This window comes from Symphalangus syndactylus, chromosome 10 (genome assembly GCF_028878055.3).
Source record: "Symphalangus syndactylus isolate Jambi chromosome 10, NHGRI_mSymSyn1-v2.1_pri, whole genome shotgun sequence".
NCBI lineage: Eukaryota > Metazoa > Chordata > Mammalia > Primates > Hylobatidae > Symphalangus > Symphalangus syndactylus.
In genome coordinates, this window is record NC_072432.2 from 90,467,440 (window position 1) to 90,494,131 (window position 26,692).

Here is a 26,692-nt window from a genome sequence, read left to right on the forward strand (position 1 = left end):
CACACCCAGCTAATTTTTTTTTTTAAGCAGAGACGGGGTTTCTCCATGTTGGTTAGGCTAGTCTTGAACTCCCGACCTCAGGTGATCCTCCTGCCTTGGCCTCCCAAAGTACTGGGATTACAGGTGTGAGCCACCACACCCAGCTGAGACAGTCTTACTATGTTGTCCAGGCTGATCTCGAACTCCTGGCTTCAAGCCATTCTCCTGCCTCAGCCTCCCTAAGTGCTGAGATTATAGGCTTTAGCTACCACACCCAGTCAGAAAGTGTTTTAAAACAAGATTTTGGTGATGGTGCACAACTCCATAAATTTACTAAAAATAATCAAATTATATACTTGGGCAAATTTTAAGGTATTTAAATTATACCTCAATAAAACTGTGTTTAAAAGGGCTTAGATGTTGCCACACTGTCAAATCACTATCAAAGAGTTCCTAAACACTCTTCATTTCTATATACTTCTCCAGTTCACAGACAGGAATAGGGTCTACAGCCCACACTCTAAGAAGCACAGCTCTGACTTCTGCTAGATATTGGCTAATAGGCTTGGAGTAATCAATAGCTTTTTTGTTTTTTTTGTTTTTTTTTTTTTTGAGACAGAGTCTCGCTCTGTCACCCAGGCTGGAGTGCAGTGGCGCAATCTCGGCTCACTGCAAGCTCCGCCTCCTGGGTTCACGCCATTCTCCTGCCTCAGCCTCCGAGTAGCTGGGACTACAGGTGCCCGCCACCACACCCGGCTAATTTTTTGTATTTTTAGTAGAGACAGGGTTTCACTGTGGTCTCGATCTCCTGACCTCGTGATCCGCCCGCCTCAGCCTCCCAAAGTGCTGGGATTACAAGTGTGAGCCACCGCGCCCGGCCTGTAATCAATAGTTTTAACTGAAACTGACTTCATTTAATTTAAGCTGTTCAAGTTTAACTCCACTAAGTATTTCATTAAATAAGGAATTTACAAGTATTACTGATAAAAGGAAAATATGAAAACATGGTCTATTGCTGAATAAAAACATAACTCATTACAAAATGAGAGCCTGTAAATGAAATACCACTAAGAACAATGACTACCATAGACCCTTCTTTTTAATGTAGTATAACCAAGTTGATAAAGTCAGTATATTTACAGATTAGACTACTAAAACCCAAAGCAATGACACTTTAAACATATAAATGAATAAATGAAATGTTGTAATATTTTATATTTCATGGGACCAAATATCAGACGTGCAAATGTATTACATGCATAGATTTGTTTCAGAGAAAGTCCCAACAACACGTAAGCTTTACTTTCTTTCCAGCTAAGTGTAAATCTAGGCTAAGTTCAACCAAAACTGGTAAGCACTTAGTGTCTATGTTGTAGTCTAAAATTTAAATTCATTTTATAGTAATATTTAAATTCATTTTATAGTAATTAGAAAAAAGCAACTGATGGGGACAGGAGGCAGAGAAATTCTAGGCAGAAAAGGGTGAGTCACCGGTGACAACCCCACCCTCAAGCCAAAATGCCTGAAACCTCAGCCCAATGTGAGAACTTATATCCCTGTTTTCCTGTTTGACTGTTGCCTTTTCCTGAACCACCCATGGCCCCGCCCTGCCCCATTCTGTGCCTATAAAGACCCTAGACTCAGCCAGCAGAGAGGAGAACTAGCTGGACGTCAGGATGTCGGAGAGAAGTGGGTTGACTTTAGAGGGACAGCTTGATGGTGTAACTTTGGAGAAAAATCTAGCTGGAGACAGCTGGACTTCAGGAAAAGATTATCTACCCCCACCCCACCGACCCCTTTTCAGCTCCCCTTCCTGCTGAAAGCCACTTTCATCAGCAATAAAATCTCCCGCGTTTACCATCCTTCGATTCATTCGTGTGACCTCATTTTTCCTGGATGCCAGACAAGAGCTCAGGAGCCACGAGTACAGATACAAAAGGCTGTCACACTGGCCCTTTGCCCTTGCTGGCAGAGGGCAGCCACCGCATGCAACGGGGAAAAGGGCCCACTGAGCTGTTAACACTTAAGCCATCCACAGATGGCAGAGCTAAAAGAGCACTGTAACATGCCCTCTGGAGCTTCGGGGGTCACAGGCAACCCACAGCCTGGACACTGCCACGGGGCCCACAAAGAGTTCACCCCTGCTGGCACTGAAGCAGCCAGCCAGTTCCAGAACTCATGCCCTCCAGTTCCTGCCTTGTTCACTCGTGCTCTCCTTCCTGAGAGGAGTTGAGAGAGGCAGGCTGAGTAAAGGAGAGACTCCTGCAAAGGGGCTAGGGAAATATCCTGCTTCACAATGATACTTTTTTCTACAGCTTTGGCAAAACACAGACACGAAATAAAGACTCTCTAGTTTTAAAAAGGTCAAAGTAATTTGCTGAAGTTAACTTTTTTTTAGGAAAAATTAAATGCTCGATTTTTCCAGAACCCTATTTTTACTATAGTATTTCTCATTTGCAGGGTGAAAACAGATGCTCAATGTTTCAAGCATAACTGGGAAAAAACAAACTGAATTATAACAACTAAGAAAAAACAAACTTGGGTTATTAAAAAACACTTTTCCGTTGGTAAATTTCATTCCATAGAACAGTTCAGCTTTAGTAATCTAAGCATTCCTTAGAGCTCAGACTCTTCCTATAGATTTACTACACAGTGAAGCTACAACTTTTGAAACCACAGATCTGGTTTATTACTTTCTTATGAGGTTTTTGAATTACCAAGTCAAAATTAGGTTTAAAAGCATTTTCTTCATATTTAACATGTGAGACCTGGATCTATGAAGCTTTGTTTTGAATTAAAGAACATTAACTTTGAACTGGAAATTAAACTGAATGAGGGGAAAATGCCAAGATACCTATGATCATTCTTTTAATCAAGATATTCCAATTACGTACAATAGTTCTAGTGCTGTTGTTCACTTTGTCCCTTTAAATTTTTGCAGCTATTCTAGAAAAGCAGAAAAAGGTTTTACAAAGTCTTTGTTGCCCTTCCCTCCATTATAACTACCCTTCTATTTCCTGACTCTTTGCACCCGGTATTTCATTTTAGGTAAGAAGCTAGAGGAACATTCCCGGAAGGAAAGCTAAAGAAGGAAACAAAACCCAGAAACATTTACTCTTGCTCCACTGCCTTTCTCTAGAAAAATGCCAACTCAAACAACATAGAATATCCTGCAGCAAGCTAGCCCTCTTAACACATCTCCCTAACATATGTTCAGTATTCAAAAATGCATCTTCAAGATTGTAAGTATATTATAATTTGATAAGTTTGTGTAAGTAGAAAAGCTATTGTTATATGAATTAATTCCCAGACTGGTAATACACAAAGCGATCATCTAATATCCACAAATACTTGTAAAACCAGTCAAAACACATTAGAAGGACAGTTTTTAAATATGCAGCTATAAATGGGGATCATTATAACTATGCTTTTAACAATTTATGCCCACATGTAATCTTACCCTTCTGGTTCTGTTTCCTGGACATTGCCGTTTCTTTGATCTCAAAAAATATACAAGAAAAGTATCCTTTTGCCTTGTCTGGGTTTTGAGTGTAGGTATCTCTGATTTAAAAGTGGGCAACGGAAGTGTGTAGTTGGAAGCAAAAAATACAAAATCTTGCTGTTCGAAATTCTGCTCGCTAGCTGTTAATCTCCTTTCCTTTTCTTGTATCAACTTCTTGTCAGGAAGTATCATTGCAGACATTCATGTCTCCTTTTCCAGGGAGATTCTGGAGGGAAAAACACAAACACACATATACTATTACAGTAATGACTATCTGTACACAATTTCTGAGACATCCACAAGGTTTCTTTTGTATTTCTGTATACAAAACTAGTTTTAAGTACTATAGAAAAAATGCAGCTGCTGAAAAGCAGAATTTTTCTTAAGAAAACTTAATCTTAGAATCATATTATCCTCTTAGTGTAGAAAGTATGCTCTCTTAGTCTTCTTATCTTTTGTATTCATATGAAATATCCCCATCTCTGCTTTGCAAACTAACATGTTACCTCTTACCACTCCCTAAGATCTTTTTTTTTTTTTTTTTTTTGAGATGAAGTCTCTCTCTGTCACCAGGCTAGAGTGCAGTGGCATGATCTCGGCTCCTCACTGCAACCTCTGCCTCCCGAGTTCAAGTGATTCTCCTGCCTCAGCCTCCCGAGTAGCTGGGACTACAGGCGTGCACCGCCATGCCCAGCTAATTTTTGTATTTTTAGTAGAGATGGGGTTTCACCATGTTGACCAGGATAGTCTCTATCTCTTTACCTCGTGATCCATCTGCTTTGGTCTCCCAAAGTGCTGGGATTACAGGCATGAGCCATTTGATCTTCCCATCCAAATCAAGGTCTATTCTCTTCCTCTAGAATTTTTTTTGTTTGTTTGGTTTTTTTTTTTTGAGGCAGAGTTTCGCTCTTGTTGCCCAGGCTGAAGTGCAATGGTGCAATCTCGGCTCACTGTAAACTCCGCCTCCCAGGTTCAAGCGATTCTCCAGCCTCAGCCTCCCAAGTAGCTGGGATTACAGGCGCCTGCCACCAGGCCTGGCTAATTTTTTGTATTTTTTTTTTTTTTTCAGTAGAGACGGGGTTTCACCATATTGGCCAGGCTAGTCTCTTGACCAGGCTGGTCTCAAACTCCTGACCTCGTGATCCACCTGCCTCGGCCTCCCAAAGTGCTGGGATTACAGATGTGAGACTAGAATTTCTTATATCTAACCTCTCCTCAGGTTTCCCAGCTCAAATACAGCTATAAAAAATATGGGGGGGGGGATGTGAAATGTGAGAAACACACTCACCATAGAAACCCAAAGAATGGACTTAGAGGCACGAAGAACAGCAAACGTGAGACTTTTTTAATAACGGTCTAGCCAGGTGCAGTGGCTCACGCCTGTAATCTCAGCACTTTGGGAGGCCAAGGCAGGCAGATCACCTGAGGTTGGGAGTTCAAGACCAGCCTGACCAACATGGAGAAACCCTGTCTCTACCAAAAATACAAAATTAGCTGGGCGTAGTGGTGCATGCCTGAAATCCCAGCTACTCAGGAGGCTGAGGCAGGAGAATCTTACTTGAACCCAGGAGGTGGAGGTTGCCATGAGCCAAGATCGCACCATTGCACTCCAGCCTGGGCAACAAGAGCGAAACTCCATCTCAAAAAATAAATAAATAATAAAATAAATAATAATAATAATAATAATAATGGTCTTCCAAGATCAGGTGTCTGGTGGGCAGGCACACCGGGACAGTCACAACAGGTAATTTATCTTCTAGCATGCAAGTCCCTCCACCAGGTCCTCACTAGTTGAGTACTATGAGGTTACAATCTTCCCGGACATTGCCAAAGTTGTATTATCCCCCTTATAAGGTTATACCCCATCTCCTTCTCTGCTTAAATTTTGATTTCCCAATTACGAAACTTTCTTCCCTTTTATGGGCTGACCCCTCCTCTACATTCTGTTCGCTTATTGTGACCTCCTAGGTGCATGAGCTGTGCGGTTTGTTACATTTGCAGGCCAGCTGCCAGTACTTAGATTTATCATGCCTTGAAAACAAACCATTTAAAATGTTTTTTCACATGAAAGGAGGGAAGTGCAAAGGAATTTTAACATGGAAAACAGAAACATCAAAATGAGATTAGTCCATACTGCAGGAAGCTCCTTTAAATTACAAAGATACAAATGCTGTTTTTCTATATTACGAAACATTTTAAAGATACACGCCCAAGATTTCTGGGTAAAGAAAGCATAAGTTCCTGCCAGCCGAGATGTGCTAACAATAAAAAAAAAAAAAAAGGAGATGGAGCTTGCAGCCTCCACCTCCTGGGTTCCAGTGTTTCTTCTGCCTCAGCCTCCCGTGTAGCTGGGATTGTAGGCATGCACCACCATGCCCAGCTAATTTTTGTATTTTCAGTAGAGACGGGGGGTTCACCATGTTGGCCAGGCTGGTCTTGAACTCCTGACCTCAAGTGATCTGCCTGCCTTGGCCTCCCAAAGTGCTGAGATTACAGGCGTGAGCCACTGCTCCCGGCCCATATTTTTTTTTTTCTTTTTTCTGGAGACAGAGTCATGCTCTTGTTGCCCAGGCTGGAGTGCAATGGTGTGATCTTGGCTAGCTGCAACCTTTGCCTCCTGGGTTCAAACGATTATCCTGTCTCAGCCTCCCAACGAGCTGGGACTGCAGGCACCTGCCACCACACCCGACTAATTTTTGTATTTTTACTAGAGACAGGGTTTCGCCATGTTGGCCCGGCTGGTCCTGAACTCCTGACCTCCAGTGATCAGTCTGCCTCAGTCTCCTAAAGTGTGGGATTACAGGCATGAGCCACCATGCCTGGCTGAAAAATAATAATTTTTTAAGCATTATAAGGATTATAGAACTCTTACACCCGGACACCTAACTGGAAAAACATTTACAAAATGCAATGCAAGAAGGAAAGGAGAGTACACTTATATTAAATACTTTCCAATTTGAAAAGAGGAGACTGAAGTAGGTAATTCTGCGAAAGTTTTAAAAAATATTCCATCAAGATTAAGAACCTCTACAAACCACAGTGGGACCTCAGGAAAAGCAGGGTGAGTATTTGAAACTTACCATCTTCCAGAACACTGAGCCAAGCTGTGAGAACCAGCCAAAGCCTATGGAGATACATGGAATATACCTCTGGATAGGGCACACTTAGTAAGATTTTAGAAAAAAGAACAGAACTCAGATCTGCCAAAAATAACTGAACCGTTCAGTGGCAAGCTTCTCAACAGCACATGTCCTCAGGTTAAAGAAAAGAGGATGAGGCCGGGCATGGTGGCTCACACCTGTAATCCCAGCACTTTGGGAGGCTGAAGCAGGTGGATTACCTGAGGTCAGGAGTTCTAGACCAGTCTGACCAACATGGTGAAACCCCATCTCTACTAAAAATACAAAATTAGCTGGGCATGGTGGTGCATGCCTGTAATCCCAGCTACTCGGGAGGCTGAGGAAGGAAAATTGCTTGAACCCGGGAGGTGGAGGTTGCAGTGAGCCGAGATCACGCCACTGCATTCCAGCCTGGGCAACAAGAGCAAAACTGTGTCAAAAAAAAAAAAAAAAAAAAAAAGAGGATGAAAGCAACGATTAACAACTAACCATAGTGGATGAGCAGGGGTGGGTGAGGTAGGTCCCAAAGAAGTTTAGAAGCATATCAAGGTTATTTCATCTATACTCTGTAGCTACAAACAAAAAGGTATTAACAGAGCTATCCACATATAACATGAAGAAGATAAATAAAAATAACATAGCAACTATCAAACCTACTATAAAAAAAGAGAAATACAATGAGAGAAGAAATTCCCATGCAACAGATGAAGAACCCAACCTGGAAAACAATATAAACCCTCAAACCAAAAGCAGATTCCTCCTTGAATACTTATTTGAATATTTCAAATAAGAATTTGAATTCAAGTTGAATTCAAAAAAAGCTATAAATGATAAAAATAGACAGAAAGTAAATCAGATTGCAAAGTTAAAGAAAAACTGGAAAAAAAATTATGGATCCAATAAGAAGTCAGAAATAGCAAGAAACAGAATAGACACAGATGAAAATAGAATGAATGGAATGAAGCAAACCTTTCAGAAGAAAAAAAACAGAGAAAACAAATAGAAGATAACATTAGGGAACAAAAAATGATCCAATCTAAGAATAACTGGAATCAATACAAGGACTTAAAAATTATAGGACTCAATAAAGGGAACAGAAAAATCATTTGCAGACAATAAACAGGAAACTTCGTTTAAATAAAGACCTGCATCTGTTCATTCCCCACTACCTCCAATCCATCAGAAGAATCCCATCTGTTCTACCTTTAAAATACATCCAGAGCTGGACCACTTCTCACCACATCCACTGCTACTACCCTTGTCTAAATCACGAGAATCTCTTATCCTGAGTCTTCGACTCTGCCACTCTCGCTTCTATTTCACTATGGCCGCTATTAAAATTGTAAGACAGATTATGTCCCACTTCTGCTGCTGAAAGCTCTCTGGCAGCTCCCCATTTCATTCAAAATAAAAGCCAGTCCTTACAGAGGCCTAAGCGGTCTTGTCTGTTCTGATGTCCTTCCTTTACCTTTACGCCACTGGAGCCACACTGGCCTCTTTATCATCCCTTTTACACTCTAGATATGCTCTCACCTTAGGGCCCTGAAGGTGTTCCCTCTGCCAGGAATGTTATTTCCCACAGTTATCTACATGGAATACTTGCTCAATCTCCTTCAGGTCTTTTTTCAAATGTTATCTTCTCTGTGGTTATTCACAAGAAACCTACTGAACCTGTGGTAAGAACAGTGGCAGTCTATGGCTGCTCCCATCACATATCCCCAGGTGAGTGGGAAAGGTAGTTCTACCAAGGTAGGGAAAGCCATGAAAACCAGTAGCTTCACTGACAGAGGGGGCTGACTTGTGAAGCAAAGCACAGAAAAACCCCATACCCACAGGCAGTAACAGTTCGCTTTCTTGGTGGCAAACAAGCAAGACCAAGGGCTCAGCTAGCCTGAGGTTGCTGTCATGGTTGGTGCAAGCGAAAGACCCGGAGATTAGATAGAAATTTAAAAGGGAAATCCAGAAACAAGACTAAGGGACCTGGGTGCCATGGATCATGCCTGTAGTCCCAGCACTTTGGGAGGCCAAGGTGCGGGGACTGCTTTAGCCCAGGAGTTTGAGACCAGCCGGGCCAACATAGCAAGACTGTGTCTCTACAAAAAATACAAAAATTAGCTGGGCATGGTGGCATGTGCCTGTACTCCCAGCTACTCAGGTGGATGAGGTGGGAGGATGGCTTGAGCCCAGGAGGTCAAGGCTGCAATGAGCCACGACTGTGCCACTGCACGCCAGCCTAAGCAACAGAACGAGACCCTGTCTCAAACAAACAAACAGCCTGGCAACAGAGTAAGATCCTACCTTGACAAAAAATAAAATTTAAAAATTAGCCAGGGATGGTAGCACACACCTGTAGTCACAGCTACTAGGAAGACTAAGGTGGGGGCACTGCTTGAGCCCAGGAGGCTGAGGCTGCAGAGGGCCATGACTGTGCCACTGAACTCTAGCCTCAGCAACAGAGCAAGACCCTGTGTCAGAAAACAAAGACTACAGGGGACCTTGGTAAATGTTCCACATATTCATGATGCAGATATTGGAGAAGGTCCAAACTATCCACACACCTCTGGCTGACCATAAGCGTCCACACAGCAGCAGCAAAGACTCAAAAAGGCCCAGTGGAAATTAAAAATTATGAGCTTTGAAGGCAGTCCCCAACACACAAAGATCTACAGACAGAGGGTGCAAGCTCATGGTGTTTTAGTACAACCTTTAACCAGTCACTAACTGACCAGAAGGATAATAGATACAGATGTAACTTCAGCAAGTCAGACTTTAAAGTTTTTTTTAATTAAAAAAACAAAAACGAAAACAGTAAAAACTGAGCAGACCCTTTAGTTTATGAAATCGTATCAACACTACGAAGGCAAGGGTAAAGGCTGTGTACCTTTCAAAAAGGTAAAGGCATTTTTGAAACTTTATGTGCAATTGATGGTGGTGCTGAGATATGAAAGGCTAGCATGAACAAGAAGAGGTAAGAGCACATGACGAAACTTGGTGGTGCAGAATGGACTTTTTTTTTTTTTTTTTTTTTTTTTTAAAGACAGAGGCTCACTCTGTCACCTAAGCTGGAGTGCAGCCGTGCGGCCCTGGCCCACTGCAACTTCCACCTCCCAGGCTCAGATGATCCTCCCACCTCAGCCTCCTGAGTCACAGCTACAGGCGCATACCACCATGCCTGGCTAATTTTTTTATCTTTTGTAGAGACAGGGTTTCACCATGTTGCCCAGTCTGGTCTCCAACTCCTAGGCCCAAGCAATCCTCCTGCCTCAGCCTCCCAAAGTGCTGGGATTACAGGCGTGAGCCACCATGCCTGACCCATAATGGATATTTTTTAACTTGGTGATATGTGTCTCTCAATCCTGAGGCTTTGGTGAGAGGGTATGCAGAGAGCAATAACAGCAAATGATGTATGAATGTTTTTTGCATTCAAAGAACATCTACATCTGTTGGAAGACTTTAAGTGAGTTTTGTTCTTAGATAGCCCATATTAGTTGAATGTATTAAGTGAACCAATACTTGCATTTCCCCTACCTCTTTGTCAACTGCTGTAAATGCTGTATGATGTGTGTTCTCTTCTGTTGCTGACATGCAAGTGTGGTCATATGAACTGAAGTGGATGGCTTGAGAATATACACAGGCTTGTGGTGTACTTTGCAGGCGTACTTGGAAGCAGAGTTCACTAGTGACCTCAGCTGTCACAAAGAAGGGTGGAAGTTCTAATGTCTGGTTAGCTACTTATAAAGATGCTATTTGCGGCCGGGCTCAGTGGCTCGCGCCTGTAATCCCAGCACTTTGGGAGGCTGAAGCGGGCGGATCACAAGGTTAGGAGATCGAGGCCATCCTGGCTAACACGGTGACAGCCTGTCTCTACTAAAACTACAAAAAACTTAGTTGGGCTTGGTGGTGGGAGCCTGTAGTCCCAGCTACTCAGGAGGCTGAGGCAGGAGAATAGTGTGAACCCGAGAGGTGGAGCTTTCAGTGAGCCGAGATCGTGCCACTGCACTCCAGCCTGGGTGATAGAGCGAGACTCTGTCTCAAAAAAAAAAAAAAAAAAAGAATGCTATTTGCTGCAATTCTTTGTCCCGTGCTTGGATTTTGTCTTTTTTAGAGCCAGGGTCTTCCTCTGTTGCCCAGGCAGTGGCACAATCATAGCTCACTGCAACCTCAAACTCCTAGGCTCAAGCAATTCTTCTGTCTTAGCCTGCTAGGTGGCTGCAACTACAGGCACATACCACCACACCCAGCTAACTTCTTTTATTTTTTGCAGAGCCAGGGTCTCACTATGTTGCCCAGGCTGGTCTTAAACCCTTGGCTTCAAGCAATCCTCCTGCCCTGACTTCCCAAAGTGTTAGGATTACAGGCCTGAAGCACTGAGCCCAGCCCAAACTGATTTTAAATAATAATTTAAAAAAATGTATAAAAACTGAGCAGAGACATCAGCAACCAGCAGCCACATACCACAGTGAGAAAAAGATTCCACAGATTTAGTCCAGGAAAGTTACTTAAAAAATAAAAACAATAAAGCAACGACAACCCTCAGAAGGAGGAAAAATCCAGAAATCAAAGTTGCTACAATATAGTAGGTAAAATGTCCAGTTTCTTTTTTTTTTTTTTTTTTTTTTTTTTTGAGACGGAGTCTCGCTCTTTCACACAGGCTGGGCTGGAGTGCAGTGGCGCGATCTCGGCTCACTGCAGGCTCCGCCCCCCGGGGTTCACGCCATTCTCCTGCCTCAGCCTCTCCGAGTAGCTGGGACTACAGGCGCCCGCCACCTCGCCCGGCTAATTTTTTGTATTTTTAGTAGAGACGGGGTTTCACCGTGTTAGCCAGGATGGTCTCGATCTCCTGACCTCGTGATCCGCCCGCCTCGGCCTCCCAAAGTGCTGGGATTACAGGCGTGAGCCACCGCGCCCGGCTTTAAAATGTCCAGTTTCAACAAAAAGTTATGAGACATTCAAAAATGCAGGAAAGTGTGACCCAAACGCATGAGAAAAAACAACAACGTGGAGTTGGAAATGCCCCTGAGTAGGCCCAAATGCTACACTTCGCAAACAGACTCCAAATTTCTTTAAAGGACTAAAAAAAATATGAGAACAATGCCTCAAACAAAAAGAAAATCTTGACGAAGAGATAGAAATTATTTTTAAAGAGAACCATGGTAAAAAAAAATAAAAAATAAAGAGAACCATGATATAAACAGGGCACAAATAAATTTAGAAAATAAAAAAAGACAACCAAATCAAAATTCTGAAGATGGACACTAGAGTAGAAGAAAAAAATCAGAAAACCTGAAGAAAGGACAAGAGAAATTATCTAACTTGAAGAAATGGGAGAAAAAACAATGAAGAAATACAAGCCGGGTGCAGTGGCTCATGCCTGTAACTCCAGCATTTTGGGAGGCCAGGTTGGAGTATCGCTTGAGGCCGGAAGTATAAGACCAGCCCAGGCAACACAGTGAGACACAGTCTCTTTAAGAAATTAAAAATCGGCCAGGTGTGGTGGCACATGCCTGTAGCCCCAGCTACTTGGGAGGCTAAGGTAGGAGGATGGCTTGAGCCCAGAAGGTCAAGGTTGCAATCAGCCATGAGTCTGGGCAGCAAGGCAAGACCCTATCTCTTAAACATTAACAAACAAAAAGTAAAAATTTTTAAAAAAGTAAAACAGTCTCAGAAATGTGTGGAACAATGTCAAGTATACCACCATACACAAATTAGAAGCCCCAGAAGAAGTGATGTGAAAGAGGACAAAAATAGTGACCAAAAACAATTTGCAACTTGATTTTTTAAAAATGTTATCTACAGAGTCAGGAAGCTCAATGAACTATAGCTGCGATACACACAAAGAGAACCACATCTAGACATATCATAGTGAAACTGATTAAAGCCAAAACCAGAAAATCTTGAAAGCAGCAAGAACAAAAATGAAAACAATACTTCATCATGCACAAGAAAGCAACAACATTAACAGCTGACTTCTCATCAGAAGCAAAAGAAGCCAGAAGGCAGGAAATGACATTCAAAGTGCTAAAAGAAAAAACCAGCAACCAAGAATTTGATATCCAGCAAACCTATCTTTCAAAAATGAAGATGAAACACAGACATTTCAAAGACTTACAGAGAATCCATTGCTTGCAAACCTACTTACAAGAAATTCCAAAGGAAGTCTCTCAAGTTGAAAGGCAAAATGAGATCAGATGGTAACCTGACTGTACCCAAAGAAACAAAGAGCACTAGGAAAAGCAAATATGTAGGTACATACAACATAACATATCTATTTTTGGCCAGGTGCAATGGCTCACACCTGTAATCCCAACAGTTTGGGAGGCCAAGGCCAGCCTGGGCAATATAGCAAGACCCTGTTTCTACTGAAAATAATTTAACTAAAGTATGTATTTTTTAACTTCCTTCTCTTAAATTTTTAAGAAGAATTCAACTAATTATTACTGCTTTATGTAATACAAGATTAATAACAATACTGAATTATTAGGTTTATAGCAAATATAGATATAATAAACATGAAAACAATTGCATAAAAGGAGAAAGAAGCTATATTACAGAATTAAATTAGCATTAATTTAGTTAAATTGGGCTATAAGATGCTTATTATAATGACGAGACAAGTACTAAGAAAACAACTGAAAAATAGTAAAAACAAAAGACAAAAGCAACAAAATAATCATATGCTCAAAAAAACTATTAAACACAAAATAAGGCAATAAAAGAGGTACAAGCAAACAGAAAAAGTCAAAAGATATACAAAAAAACAAATACCTGGCCGGGCACGGTGGCTCATGCCTGTAACCCCAGCACTTTGGGAGGCTGAGGCAGGTGGATCACCTGAGGTCAGGAGTTAGAGACCAGCCTAGCCAACATGGTAAAATCCCGTCTCTACTAAAAATATAAAAAATATTAGCTGGACACAGTGGTGGGCGCCTGTAATCCCAGTTACTCAGGAGGCTGAGGCAGGAGAATCACTTGAGTCCAGGAGGCGGAGGTTCCAGTGAGCCGAGATCGTGTAACTGCACTCTAGCCTGAGTGACAGAGTGAGACTCCATCTCAAGAAAAAAAAAAAACGAAAAACAAAACAAAAAACAGGTTGACACAGTAGCTTGCACCTGTAATTCCAGCACTTTGGGAGGCCAAGGCAGGTGGATCACCTGAGGTCAGGAGTTCGAGACCAGCCTGACCAATATGGAGAAACCCTATCTCTACTAAAAATACAAAAATTAGCCGGGCATGGTGACACATGCCTGTAATGCCAGCTACTCAGGAGGCTGAGGCAGGAGAATCGCTTGAACCTGGGAGGCAGAGGTTGCGGTGAGCCAAGATCAGGCCATTGCACTCCAGCCTGGGCAACAAGAGTGAAACTCTGTTTCAAAAAAAGATTCCACTCGGCCAGGCGCGGTGACTCATACCTGTAATCCCAGCATTTTGGGAGGCTGAGGCGGGCGGATCACAAGGTCAGGAGATTGAGACCATCCTGGCTAACACAGTGAAACCCCGTCTCTACTAAAAAATACAAAAAGCCAGGCGTGGTGGCAGGCGCCTGTGGTCCCAACTATGGCTGAGGCAGGAGAATGGCGTGAACCCAGGAGGTGGAGCTTGCAGTGAGCCAAGATCATGCCACTGCACTCCAGCCTGGGCAAAAGAACGAGACTCCGTCTCAAAAAAATAAATAAATAAAATTAAAAAAAAAAAAAAGACTCCACTCAAAAGACAGAAATTGTTAGAGTGGCTGGAAAAACAAGATCCAACTGTATGCCATCTACAAAAAACACAACATAGATTCAAACACAGAGAGATTGAAAGTAAAAGAATGAAAAAAGATATATCATGCAAATCAATAATAAAAGGGCTTAGTATCAGATAAAATGGTATTATTAGAGACAGAGAGAAATCATTATAAGAGAGTCATGACATCAGAAACACAGAACAATTATAAATATATATCCACCAAACAATAAGACCTAAAATACATGCAGCACAAATTGACAGAAAGAATAAAGAGTTCAACAATGATAAAGACTTAAGTATCCCACTCTCAATAACTGATTGATATGGTTTGGCTGTGTCCCCACCCAAATCTCACCTTGAATTATAATAATCCCCATGTGTCAAGAGTGGGGCCAGGTGGAGATAACTGAATCATAGGGCAGTTTCCCCAACACTGTTCTCACAGTAGTGAATAAGTCTCAAGAGATCTGATGGTTTTATAAATGGGAGTTCCCCTGCACAAGCTTTCTTGCCTGCTTCCATGTAAGACATGACTTTGCTCCTCATTCACCTTCGGTCATGATTGTGAGGCCTCCCCAGACATGTGGAACTGTGAGTCAAACCTCTTTCCTTTATAATTTACCCAGTCTCAGATATGTCTTTATTTGCAGCGTCAGAACAGACTAATACACTGATTAAAAACCCAGACTGGGCCAGGCACGGTGGCTCACATCTGTAATCCCAGCACTTTGGGAGGCTGAGGCAGGCAGATCATGAGGTCAGGAGTTGGAGATCAGCCTAACCAACATGGTGAAACCCCGCTTCTACTAAAAATACAAAAATTAGCTGGGTGTGGTGGCGCATGCCTGTAACCCCAGCTACTCAGGAGGCTGAGGCAGGAAAATTGCTTGAACCCGTGAGGTGGAGGTTGCAGTGAGCTGAGATGGTGCCACTGCACTCCAGCTTGGGCAACAGAGTGAGACTCTGTCTCAGAAAAAAAAAAAAAAAAAAGCACTCCAGCTTGGGCGACAGAGCGAGACTCCACCTCAGAAAAAAACAAAACAAAACAAAGCAGAAAATCAGTAATACTCCTCCATCCAACAAGAAAAGAATATTATATTCTCTTCAAGCACAGCCAGAACATCCTCAAGGACAAACTATATATACTAGGCCAAGATCAACAGACTATGGCCCAAGGGCCAAAGTCAGCTCTATTTTCTGTTTTTTTTTTGAGACGGAGTCTCGCTCTGTCGCCCAGGCTGGAGTGCAGTGGCGCAATCTCGGCTCACTGCAAGCTCTGCCTCCCGGGTTCACGCCATTCTCCTGCCTCAGCCTCCCTGAGTAGCTGGGACTACAGGCACCCGCCACCACGCCAGGCTAATTTTTTTTTTTTTTTTTTGTATTTTTTTAGTAGAGACGGGGTTTCACCGTGGTCTCCATCTCCTGACCTCATGATCCGCCTGCCTCGGCCTCCCAAAGTGCCGGGATTACAAGCGTGAGTCACCGCGCCTGGCCTTACTTTCTGTTTTTATAAATAAGGTTTTATGCTAACATAAGCATGTCCATTGATTTATGTATTGTATATGGAGGCTTCAGCACTAAAACGGCAGAAAAGAATAGTTGTAACACAGACCATATGGCACATAAAGCCAAAATATTTATTATATGGCACTTTATAGAGAAAGCTTGTTAAGTTATATGATAGATCATAAGAAATTCTCAATTTTATAATGATTGAAATCATACAAAGTAGGTTCTCCAACAACAACAAAATTAAATAAAAATGAAGAGCAGAGAGAAGTATGGGAAATCTCTAAACATTTCAAAATTAAAGAGCATACTTTTTTTTTTTTTGAGACAGGGTCTCACTGTCACCCAGGGTGGAGTGTGGCAGCACAATCATGAGTCACTGATCCTCTCACCTAAGCCTCCCAAGCAGTTGCGACTACAGGTGGGCACCACCACACCCAGATAATTTTTGTATTTTTTGTAGTGATGGGGTTTCACCATGTTGCCCAGGCTGGTCACAAATAAACAACATAGTTCTAAACAACTCATGGGTCAAAGAAAAAAAAATTCACAAAGGAAATTAGAAAATATTTTGAACTGAAAGAAAATAAAAACATAACAGCTGGGCGCAGTGGCTCACACCTGTAATCCCAGCACTTTGGGAGGCCGAGGCGGGCGGATCACAAGGTCAGGAGATCGAGACCATCCTGACTGACACAGTGAAACCCCGTCTCTATTAAAAATACAAAAAAAATTAGCCGGGCGTGGTGGCAGGTGCCTGTAGTCCCAGCTACTCGGGAGGCTGAGGCAGGAAAATGGCGTGAACCCAGGAGGTGGAGATTGCAGTGAGCCAAGATCGCGCCACTGCACTGCAGCCTGGGTGGCACAGCGAGACTCAGTCTAAAAAAAAAAAGAAAGAAAGAAAATAAAAACATAACACATCAAAACTTATGGGGTATAGCTAAATTGGTACTTAAAACATCTATAGCAGAAAAGAAGAAAGGTCTTTAATCTACATCTTGAGTTTCCAATTTACGAAATTAGAAAAAGAAAAGCCAACTAAATCCCAAGCAAGCAGAAGGTAGGAAATACTACCTATTAGACCACAATCAATCAAAGAGTATATGGAAAAACACTAGAGAAAAGCAATAAAACCAAAAGTTGGTTCTTTTTGCCTATACATAGGTTGACCAGAATAAAAAAGACACAATTTACCAAAATCAGGAATAAAAGAAAGGACATCATTACAGACCCTACAAAAATTCAAGGGATTATGAAGAAATGCTATGAGCAACTTTATGTCCACAAATTTGACAACTCTGATGAAATGAATAAATTCCTAGAAAAACATACATTACTAAGACTGACTTAAAAAGGGTAGGACATCAAGAAATTGATTGATAATCTAAAATCCTTCCCACACACACATAAAAAAGCACAAGGCCAGATTGTGTCTTATCAAATATTTAAAGAAGAAATAATAGAATTCTCCACAAACTCTTTTAGAAAATAGAAGAACAGGCCAGGCACAGTGGCTCACGCCTGTAATCCCAGCACTTTGGGAGGCCGAGGTGGGGGGGATCACGAGGTCAAGAGATTGAGACCATCCTGGCTCACATGGTGAAACCCCATCTCTACTAAAAATGCAAAAATTAGCCAGGCATGGTGGTGCGCACCTTTAGTCCCAGCTACTTGGGAGGCTGAGGCAAGAGAATCGCTTGAACCCAGGAGGCGGAGGTTGTAGTGAGCCGAGATTGCGCCACTGCACTCCAACCTGCGGACAAAGCGAGACTCTGTCTCAAAAAAAGAAAAAGAAAAAGAAAATGAAAATAGAAGAACAGTCCGGGTGCAGTGGTTCATGCCTGTAATCCCAGCACTTTGGGAGGCCAAGGCGGGTGGATCACCTGAAATCAGGAGTTCAAGACCATCCTGGCCAATATGGCAAAACCCCGTCTCTACTAAAAATACAAAAACTTAGCCGGGCATGGTGGCAGGCACTTGTAATCCTAGCTACTTGGGAGGCTGAAGCAGGAGAACTGCTTGAACCCAGGAGGCGGAGATTGCAGTGAGCCAAGATCATGCCATTGCACTCCAGCCTGGGCAACAGAATAAGACTGTGTCTCAAAAGAAAAAAAAGAAAATAGAAGAACATTCCCCAATTAATTCTATGAGGCCTGTGTAGCAGGCAGATTTCTAAAGATATCTCCCCAAGATTCCTGTCCCCTAATTATTCAATCAAACATAATCTATGTACTGCTACGAAGGGACTTAGCAGATGTAATTAATGTCACAGACCTTAAAATAAGGAGATTAGTCTGGATTATCTGGATGGGCCCAATCTAATCGCATGAGCCTTTAAGAGGGGAGAAATTTCTCTGGCGAGAGCTAAGAAAGATGCATCACAGAGACGTGGCAAAGGGGAAAGACAGATTTGAAGCAAGAGGAACCTAACCTGCTGTAACTGGCTTTGAAGGGGGCCAGGAGGCTAGGAAATGCAGACAGCCTCCAGAAGCTGAGAAGAATCCCAGGCCAACAGCCAAGAAGGAACTGGGAACCTCAGTCCTACAGCCACATGGAACTGCATTCTGCCAACAGCCTGAGTGAGCCTGAAAATGAATGCTTCACTAGAGCTTCCTGAAAGGAACAAAGCCTTGCCTTGGTTTCAGCCTTGTAGAGAACCATCTGAGCCACATTGTGCCCAACATCTGACCTACAGAAACTGAGATGAGACATGCATGTTGCTTTAAGTCATGAAGTTTGTGGTAATTTGTTACAGCAGCAATGGAAAACTAAAAAAAAACATGTTTCCCTGATACTGCAACCAGACAAAGACACCACTAGAAAACTACAGATCAGGCTGGGTGTGGTGGCTCACACCTGTAATCCCAGCACTTTGGGAGGCCAATGCGGGCAGATCACCTGAGCTCAGGAGTTCGAGACCACCTTGGGCAACATGGTGAAACCCCATCTCTACTAAAAATACAAAAATTAGCTGGGTGTGGTGGCACATGCCTGTAGTCCCAGCTACTCAGGAGGCTGAGGCACAAGAATCACTTGAGCCCGGGAGGCAGAGGTTGCAGTGGGCTGAGATTGCATCAGTGCACTCCAGCTTGGGCTAAAGAGTGAGACTCTGTCTCAAAAAAAAAAAACAAACAAAACAAAACAAAACAAAAACCACTACAGATCAACATTCCTCATAAATATAGGAGAAATACATTATTAACAAAATATTAGCAAGCCAGGCCAGGCAGGATGGCTCACGCCTGTCAAAAATCCCAGCACTTTGGGAGGCCGAGGCAGGCAGATTACTTGAGCTCAGGAGTCTTGACCAGCCTGGGCAAACTGTGAAACTCCGTTTCTACAAAAAACATTTTTAAAAATTAGCCAGGCATATATAGATATATGCAAGCCAAATTCAGCAACATAGAAAACAATTTAATACCATGACCAAGTGGGACTTATTCCAGGAATGGAAGATTGGCTTAACATGCAAAAACCAATTAATGTAACACACAGTATCAATCAAATAAATGATAAAAGTCACATGATCATCTCAGTAGGTACAGAAAAAGCATTTTCACACACCCATACCCATTCATGGTTTTTAAAAAAGGGAAAATGTTCTCACATTTATAAAGGCCATCTATGAAAAACCTACAACTAATAGCATACTCCATAGTAAAAGACAAAATATTTTCTTCCTTAGATAAGAAAAAACAAGAATGCATACCTCATCACTTGTTTTCAACAACATACTGAAAGATCTTGTCAGTGCAATAAGGATGAAAGAAAATAAAAGAAATTAAAGGCATCACGATTGGAAAGGAAGAAGTAAAATGTTTTTATTCAAAGATAACATGACCCATACACAGAAAATCCTAAGGAATCCAAACACATATACACACACCAAAAATACTGCTAAGGACTAAAACATTAGTTCAGCAAGGTCTAATAATTAAACCAATATACAAAAAGTAATGGTATATGGCTGGGTGCAGTGGCTGACGCTTGTAATCCCTGCACTTTGGGAGGCTGAGGCCGGTGGATCACCAGAGATCAGGAGTTCAAGACCGGCCTGGCCAACATGGTGAAACCCCATCTCTACTAAAAATACAAAAACTATCTGGGTGTGATGGCGAGCACCTGTAATCCCAGCTACTCGGCAGGCTGAGACAGGAGAATAGCTTGAACCTGGGAGGCAGAGGTTGTAGTGAGCCGAGATCACACCATTGCACTCCAGCCTGGACAACTAGAGCAAAACTCCATCTCAAAAAAATAGAAAGCAAGTAATGGTATATCTATATACTAGCAATAAACAATCCAAAAATAAAATTAACAAAAAATTACATTCACAATAGCATCACGAATTAAGCCTGGGTATAATGGCTCACATCTATAATCCAAGCACTTTGGGAGGCTGAGGCAAGAGGACTGCTTTAGCCCAGGAGTTCAAGACCACCCTGGGGAAAAAAGCGAGACCCCATTTCTACAAAAAAAAATTTAAATTAGCTGGGCACAGTGATGTGCACCTATAGTCCCAGCTACTCACAGGAGGCAGGCTGAAGCAAGATCACTTGAGCCCAGGAGTTTGAGGCTGCAGTGAGTTATGATCATGCCACTGCACCAGCCTGGGTGACAGAGAAAGACTCTGTCTCTTAAAAACAAAAACAAAAACAAAAGCAAAACTTAAATACTTAGGAATAAAAATAACAGATGTACAAATCTCATACTCTGAAAATTAGAAAACAAAGTTGAGAGAAATTAAAGATCTAAATGAATAGAGATACATTCCATATTCATGAACTGGAACATTCATATTCTCCCAATTTAATTTATAAGCGTAATGCAGTCCCTATTAAAATTTCAGCAAGCATTTTTGTAGAAACTGACAAGCTGATCATAAAATTTAGATGGAAATTCAAAGAAACTAGAATTGCCAAAACAATTTTGAAAATTTTGGAGGACTTCCACTACCTGATTTCAAAACTTACTATAAAGCTACAGTCACGAAGACAGTGTGGTACTGTCATAAGAATAGGCACACATATCAAGGGGCACAAAATTGAGAATCCAAAAATAAACCTTCATATTTATGGACAACCGATTTTCAACAAAGGCACTAGAGATATTCAATAGAGAAAATATAGTCTTTTCAACAAATAGTATTAGGACAACCGGACTTCCAAATACATAAAAATGAACTCAGACTTTTACCTCATACTATATATAAAAATTAACTCAAAATGGATCACAGACCCAAATGGCTACAACTGTAAAACCCTAGAAAAAACATAAGAGGAAGGTCCTCATGATTTTTTTTAGTGAGAGTTCTTCAAAAGCACAAACCATACAATCCATAAAAGAAAAAAAAAGCTAGAATTCAAATTTAAGACTTTTCATACTTCAAAAAACAACATGCACCTTATGGTATCGGCAATAAGAACAGGCATATAGATCAATGGAATAGAAGTGAAAGTATAGACAAGAATCCTCACATTTATGGTCAATTTATTTTCAACAACGTGACAAGAAAACTCAACAGGGAAAGAATAATCTTTTCAACAAATGGTGCTGGGATAACTGAATATCCACATACAAAAGAATACACACTACCACATAAAAAATTAGCTCAAAATGCAAAAACAATGAAAGTAGAGTCTCAAAGATATCTGCACACCTATGTTCACTGCAGCATTATTCACAATAGCCAAGAGGTGGAGCACCTAAATGTCTATCAACAGACAAATGGTTAAACAAAATAAAGTATTTGGCCTTAAAGAGGAAGGAAATTCTGACACATGCTACAACATGGATGAACCTTAAGGACAGATGCGAATAGGAATAAGCCAGTCACAAAAGGACAAATGTTGTAAGGATTCCACTTACATGAGATACCTAAGCTAGTCAAATTCATAGAGACAGGAAGCAGAATGGTAGTTGCTGGGGGCTGGAGGGAAAGGAGAGAGTGAGGATGTTTAATGAATAAAGAGTTTTAGTTTTGCAAAATGAAGAGTTCTGGACATGAATGGTGATAATGGTGAATGTAATTTTTTTTTTTTTTTTTAGGAGACATGGTCTCTCTCTGTTGCTCAGACTGGAGGGCAGTGGCACAATCATAGCTCACTGCCACCTCAAACTCCTGGATTCAAGCAATCCTCCCAACTCAGCCTAACCAACACAGTGAGATTCCATCTCTATCCACAAGGTTGTCACCTAAACTTGCTCCTGCAAAAGGGGAAACGAAGCCAAAAAAGACAGCAGGAAAGGATAAGTATTCAGAAAAAAAAGCACAAACAAAAAGCAAAACTGGGAGCAAAGGGAAAACAGGACAAAGTAGCTAACCAAGAAACTAAAGATTTACCTGCAGAAAATGGAAAAACGAAAAATGAGGAGGGTTCAGCCTCCAATGCAGCAAGAGAGAAAGAAGCCTAGTTTGATTAATATCAAATACCCTGTCTTATCCATGGTCTTAGTCTCCCTTCTTGCACAATCCAGAGAAATATTTTTATCAACTATTTTTTAAATGTGTTTTATAGTAGCTCTAGAAACATTTTAGAAGGAGGGAATCCCACATTGTCCAATTTATTAAGTGTAAGTGATTTTTTGTAAGAGGTACAATTATTTGCTGGTTATTTTTTGGTACAACAGAAGATAATGTGGGATACTGAATTATGGAAAGCTTTGACTATCTTGGGTGTCAGCTTAACATTCAACAGCTGGAGCTGGGTGCGGTGGCTCACACCTGTAATCCCAGCACTTTGGGAGGCCGAGGCAGGCGGATCACGAGGTCAGGAGATCGAGACCATCCTGGCTAACATGGTGAAACCCCGTCTCTACCAAAAATACAAAAAATTAGCCGGGCGAGGTGGCGGACGCCTGTAGTCCCAGCTACGTGGGAGGCTGAGGCTGGAGAATGGTGTGAAGCCCGGTGGGGCAGAGCCTGCAGTGAGCCAAGATCGCGCCACTGCACTCCAGCCTGGGCGACAGCGAGACTCCGTCTCAAAAAAAAAAAAACATTCGACAGCTGGGCAGGTAGTTTTTATATCCTATAATACAAAGGCAATGGCAATGTGGAGTCAGAGTTGTGCGTTCAATTCTTGAACATTTTAAATTTTTTCTATTACCATGTTGTTTTTTAGTAGAATTGTTTCCTGAAGAAAACCTCTCCTGGTCATGGCTCTCCCTGTCAGAATTGTGTGCACTCTGTAACATCTTTGGTCATAGTAGCTCTGTTTTCCTAGTAATTTTGTTAATGTGCTGTGAAAGGTGGAAAATTTGCATATGTTGTGTATATGATATTAAGTTGTGAATTGGTAAGACTTATGTAATGGCTTATCAACATCTGAAGATACTGGAACTTGATATCCTCTTAAGGAAAATTTGCCTCCAAATTTTAAGTCACTGTAAATAACTGTTTGAAACAGAATTGTAACACATGGCTTTTTAGATTTTCGGTACATACGTTAAGAATTGTGTACAACTGAATGTCTGTGTACTGATCTTCAGTACAACCAATAAAATCTCAACTATGAAAGAAAAAAGGTAATTGGATTTCAAACGGAAATTGGTAAAGAGATTCACTAGAGTTGTGAAAGAAAGTCAGATTGCTGTTAAGTGGACTAATAAAGAAGTAGAATAAAAGAACATATCTACTTCTCTTTCTAAAATAGCCCACTTAAGGAGAAAATAAGAAGCTATTTTTAGGATTGAAGGAACATGTTTTTAGGAAAGAGGGCAGAAACCAACAAGGAGACATAAAGATTGAAGATCTGAACGAGAAGAGATACTTGATGGATTACGGTACTTGAGAATACAAGTGCAATTTGATAAACAGCAGATTTAAAAAACAGAACAATTAACTTAGGAAAGAGGTACTATTACTTAGAAATAAGTACTAATCCAAGCCAGAGTTGAAGAGGGCTTGAGCGAGGAATGTGGCAGTAAGAAGGAAATAGAAAGGTATAAGATACATTGTAGCTCAATTAGAAAACAATGATATTTATTATACTATTTAAAGAAATTAATATCTATAATGCACTTAGAATAGTGCTTGTACATAGTAAACACCATCTAAGCAGTTGTTAAATAAATTTTTTGAAAAATAACATGTATTTGAGAAGGAGGAAACTTTTAAGTGGAGAAACCTGGCAAAAACCACCTTAACCAAGTGACCAAAGTTATTAGCACTATTAATAAGGCAAATGAACATCATGTGGCTCCTGAAATACTTAATTGAGAAAGACACAACATCATTTACAATAGTATTCCTGCCAAAACTGCATAATCTGAATCTAATCATAAGGAAATACCAAACAAATTGAAGGACAATCTGCAAAACAACTGGCCTGTATTTATTAAAAAATATTGGCCAGGCACAGTGGCTCACGCCTGTAATCCCAGCACTTTGGGAGGCCGAGGCAGGCAAATCACAAGGTCAAGAGATCGAGATAATCCTGGCTAACATGGTGAAACCCCGTCTCTACTAAAAATACAAAAATTAGCTGGCCGTGGTGGCACGCACCTGTAGTCCCAGCTGCTTGGGAGGCTGAGGTAGGAGAATCGCTTGAACTCGGGAGGTGGAGGTTGTGGTGAGCCAAGATCGTACCACTGCACTCCAGCCTGGTGATGGAGTGAGACTCCAACTCAAAAATAATAATAATAATAATGCCATGAAATTCAAAGAAAAATTGAAGAACTGCTCCAGATTAGAGACTGAAGACATGATAACTAAATATAATGCATGGTCCTGGATTAGATCTTGAGAGTGGGAGAAAAGAGGCTGCTGTAAGGGACATGAATGGGACAACTGGCTAGATGGAAGTAAGGGGCTGTACATCAGGAAATACATTATTACATCAACGTTTCAGTTCCTGGACTTTGACTCTTTGGGTTTATGTTAGAGAATGACTTTGTGATTAGGAAATACATGTTGCAATATTTAGGGATAGAGGAACATGAAGTCTACAGCTTACTCTCTCAAATGGCTCAGAAAACAACAATAATATGAATATGGAGAGAAATAATGATAAAGCAAACGTGGCAAGATGTTAACATTTGGTGCTAAAGAAAGCATATCAGAGAGTTCTTTGTATTATTCTCGTAACTTTTCAGTAAGTTTGAAATTATGTCCAAAAGTTAAAAACCTATTGCTGCATAAACATACTCTAAATTTAACTTGGGGTATTAGGAACTTAACTTATCCTGATGAAACTTCTACAACATAAATGGAAACTCCTCTTTGCTCTTGTAGCAAAGAAATGAAAGTGGAATCTCAGGAAACTAATGTCAGCATAAAGACACAGGGAAGGGCAAAGACGCCAGGTGTTCCTGGCAGTAGTAAGAAAAAGAAACAAATAATGCAATTCCCAGCATCAGTGGATACCTGAACAGGAGGGATGACTGCTAAGGTGGGAAGAAGTTTCAACCGAATGTCTCCAAACCTGAACTCCTGATTTTATTCATCACCCCCAAAGCATACACTTTCCCAAGTCTTCACCTTCTCAGTATGTGGTACCAACCACTCACCCAACTGCTCAAGCCAAAAGCCCCGTAATTATCCTTGACTCCTCTATTTTCCTCAGATACCACAACCAAACGATCAGCAAGTTCTAACCATTCTCCAAATCCAACTGCTTCTCGCCATTCCACTGTTACCACTCTAGTCCAAGCCATCGTGATTTTTACAGCTTGTGCTATTATAATAGCTTTCTGAGTTCCCTGCTTCTCTTGTTAATGTAGTCTATTTTTCACACAGAAGCCAGTTTTTTAAGAAAAAACAACTCAGATCATGTCACTCCTCTACTCAAAACCCTTCAGTGCTCCCCATGACCAACAAGCCCTACCTGACCTGGCCCCCGGAACTGCTAACTTCCTCCCCCAGCATCACCCCTTGCTCAGTGCACTTCAGCTAATCCCTGCCATGCCTCAAGCAAGCCAAGCACCTACCACTTCAAGGCCTTTGAACTTGCCATTCTGTCTGCCTGGAATGCTCTTCTCCTAGATTCACATGAATCATTCTCTCTCTTTGTTCAAATGTCATCTCCTCAGAGATTCCTTCTCTAACCATCCTACATACAGCAGCCCCTGCCACTCCTATTCCTTTACCCTGTGTTTTTCTACAACATTTTTTTCTACAACTGTTACTATCTAGCATTATATTCTGTATTTATTTATTATCTCCCTCAATAGGATATAAACTTGAGGACAAGAACTTGGACTCCATGAGGACAGAGCCTTTGATTATCTTGATAATTCTTGTATCCCTGGGCGTAGAACTATACCTGGCACATAGCAGATAGGCAGTAAATTAGCTGACTGATTGATTGAATGAGTGAATAAATGAATGAATGAAGAGTACTCCTGATCATGAGGGTTATATGACAAGGTAATAAATAATTCATTAAGCCATACACTTATATGTGTGCATTTTGCTGTATATGTTATACTTAAAATTTGAGAAGAGACTTAACATTATTGCTCATCAGCAAGATGCAAAATAAAAATTAAACACACACAGGAAAGGCTAAAATTTTAAAAAAATAGACAATACCAAGTTTGATCAGGACGTGAACCAACTAGATTCTCAAATGTCGCTCATGGGAATGCAAAATGGAAAAATAACTTTGGAAAACTATCTGGAATTTGCTAATAAATTTAAATATATGCCCATCTTATGACCCAGCAACTTCACTTCTAGGCATACACCCAAAAGAAATAAGTACATGTGGCTACAAATAAGAATATTAACAGCAGCTTTATTCATAATAGCCCAATCTGGTAACAAGAGGATGAACAGACTAATTGTGGTATATTGACATAATTAAAAACTACTAATAAAAAAGAAACACTGAAAAAAGAAACACTGCTACATACAACA

General features: G+C 41.2%; 1 protein-coding gene across 7 annotated transcripts in view; it reads right to left on the reverse strand.

Moving 5' to 3' along the window:
- Nucleotides 1-26,692, reverse strand: part of SPATS2 (spermatogenesis associated serine rich 2) — a 166,065-nt gene that overhangs the window by 69,122 nt on the left and 70,251 nt on the right. For all 7 annotated transcript variants that reach the window (XM_063610569.1, XM_055295002.2, XM_063610565.1 and 4 more), the window contains one exon: nucleotides 3,440-3,707. In XM_063610569.1, coding sequence (XP_063466639.1) covers nucleotides 3,440-3,464 — 25 coding nt within the window. In that variant the 5' untranslated portion in view covers nucleotides 3,465-3,707. The remainder of the gene's footprint in view (nucleotides 1-3,439; nucleotides 3,708-26,692) is intronic.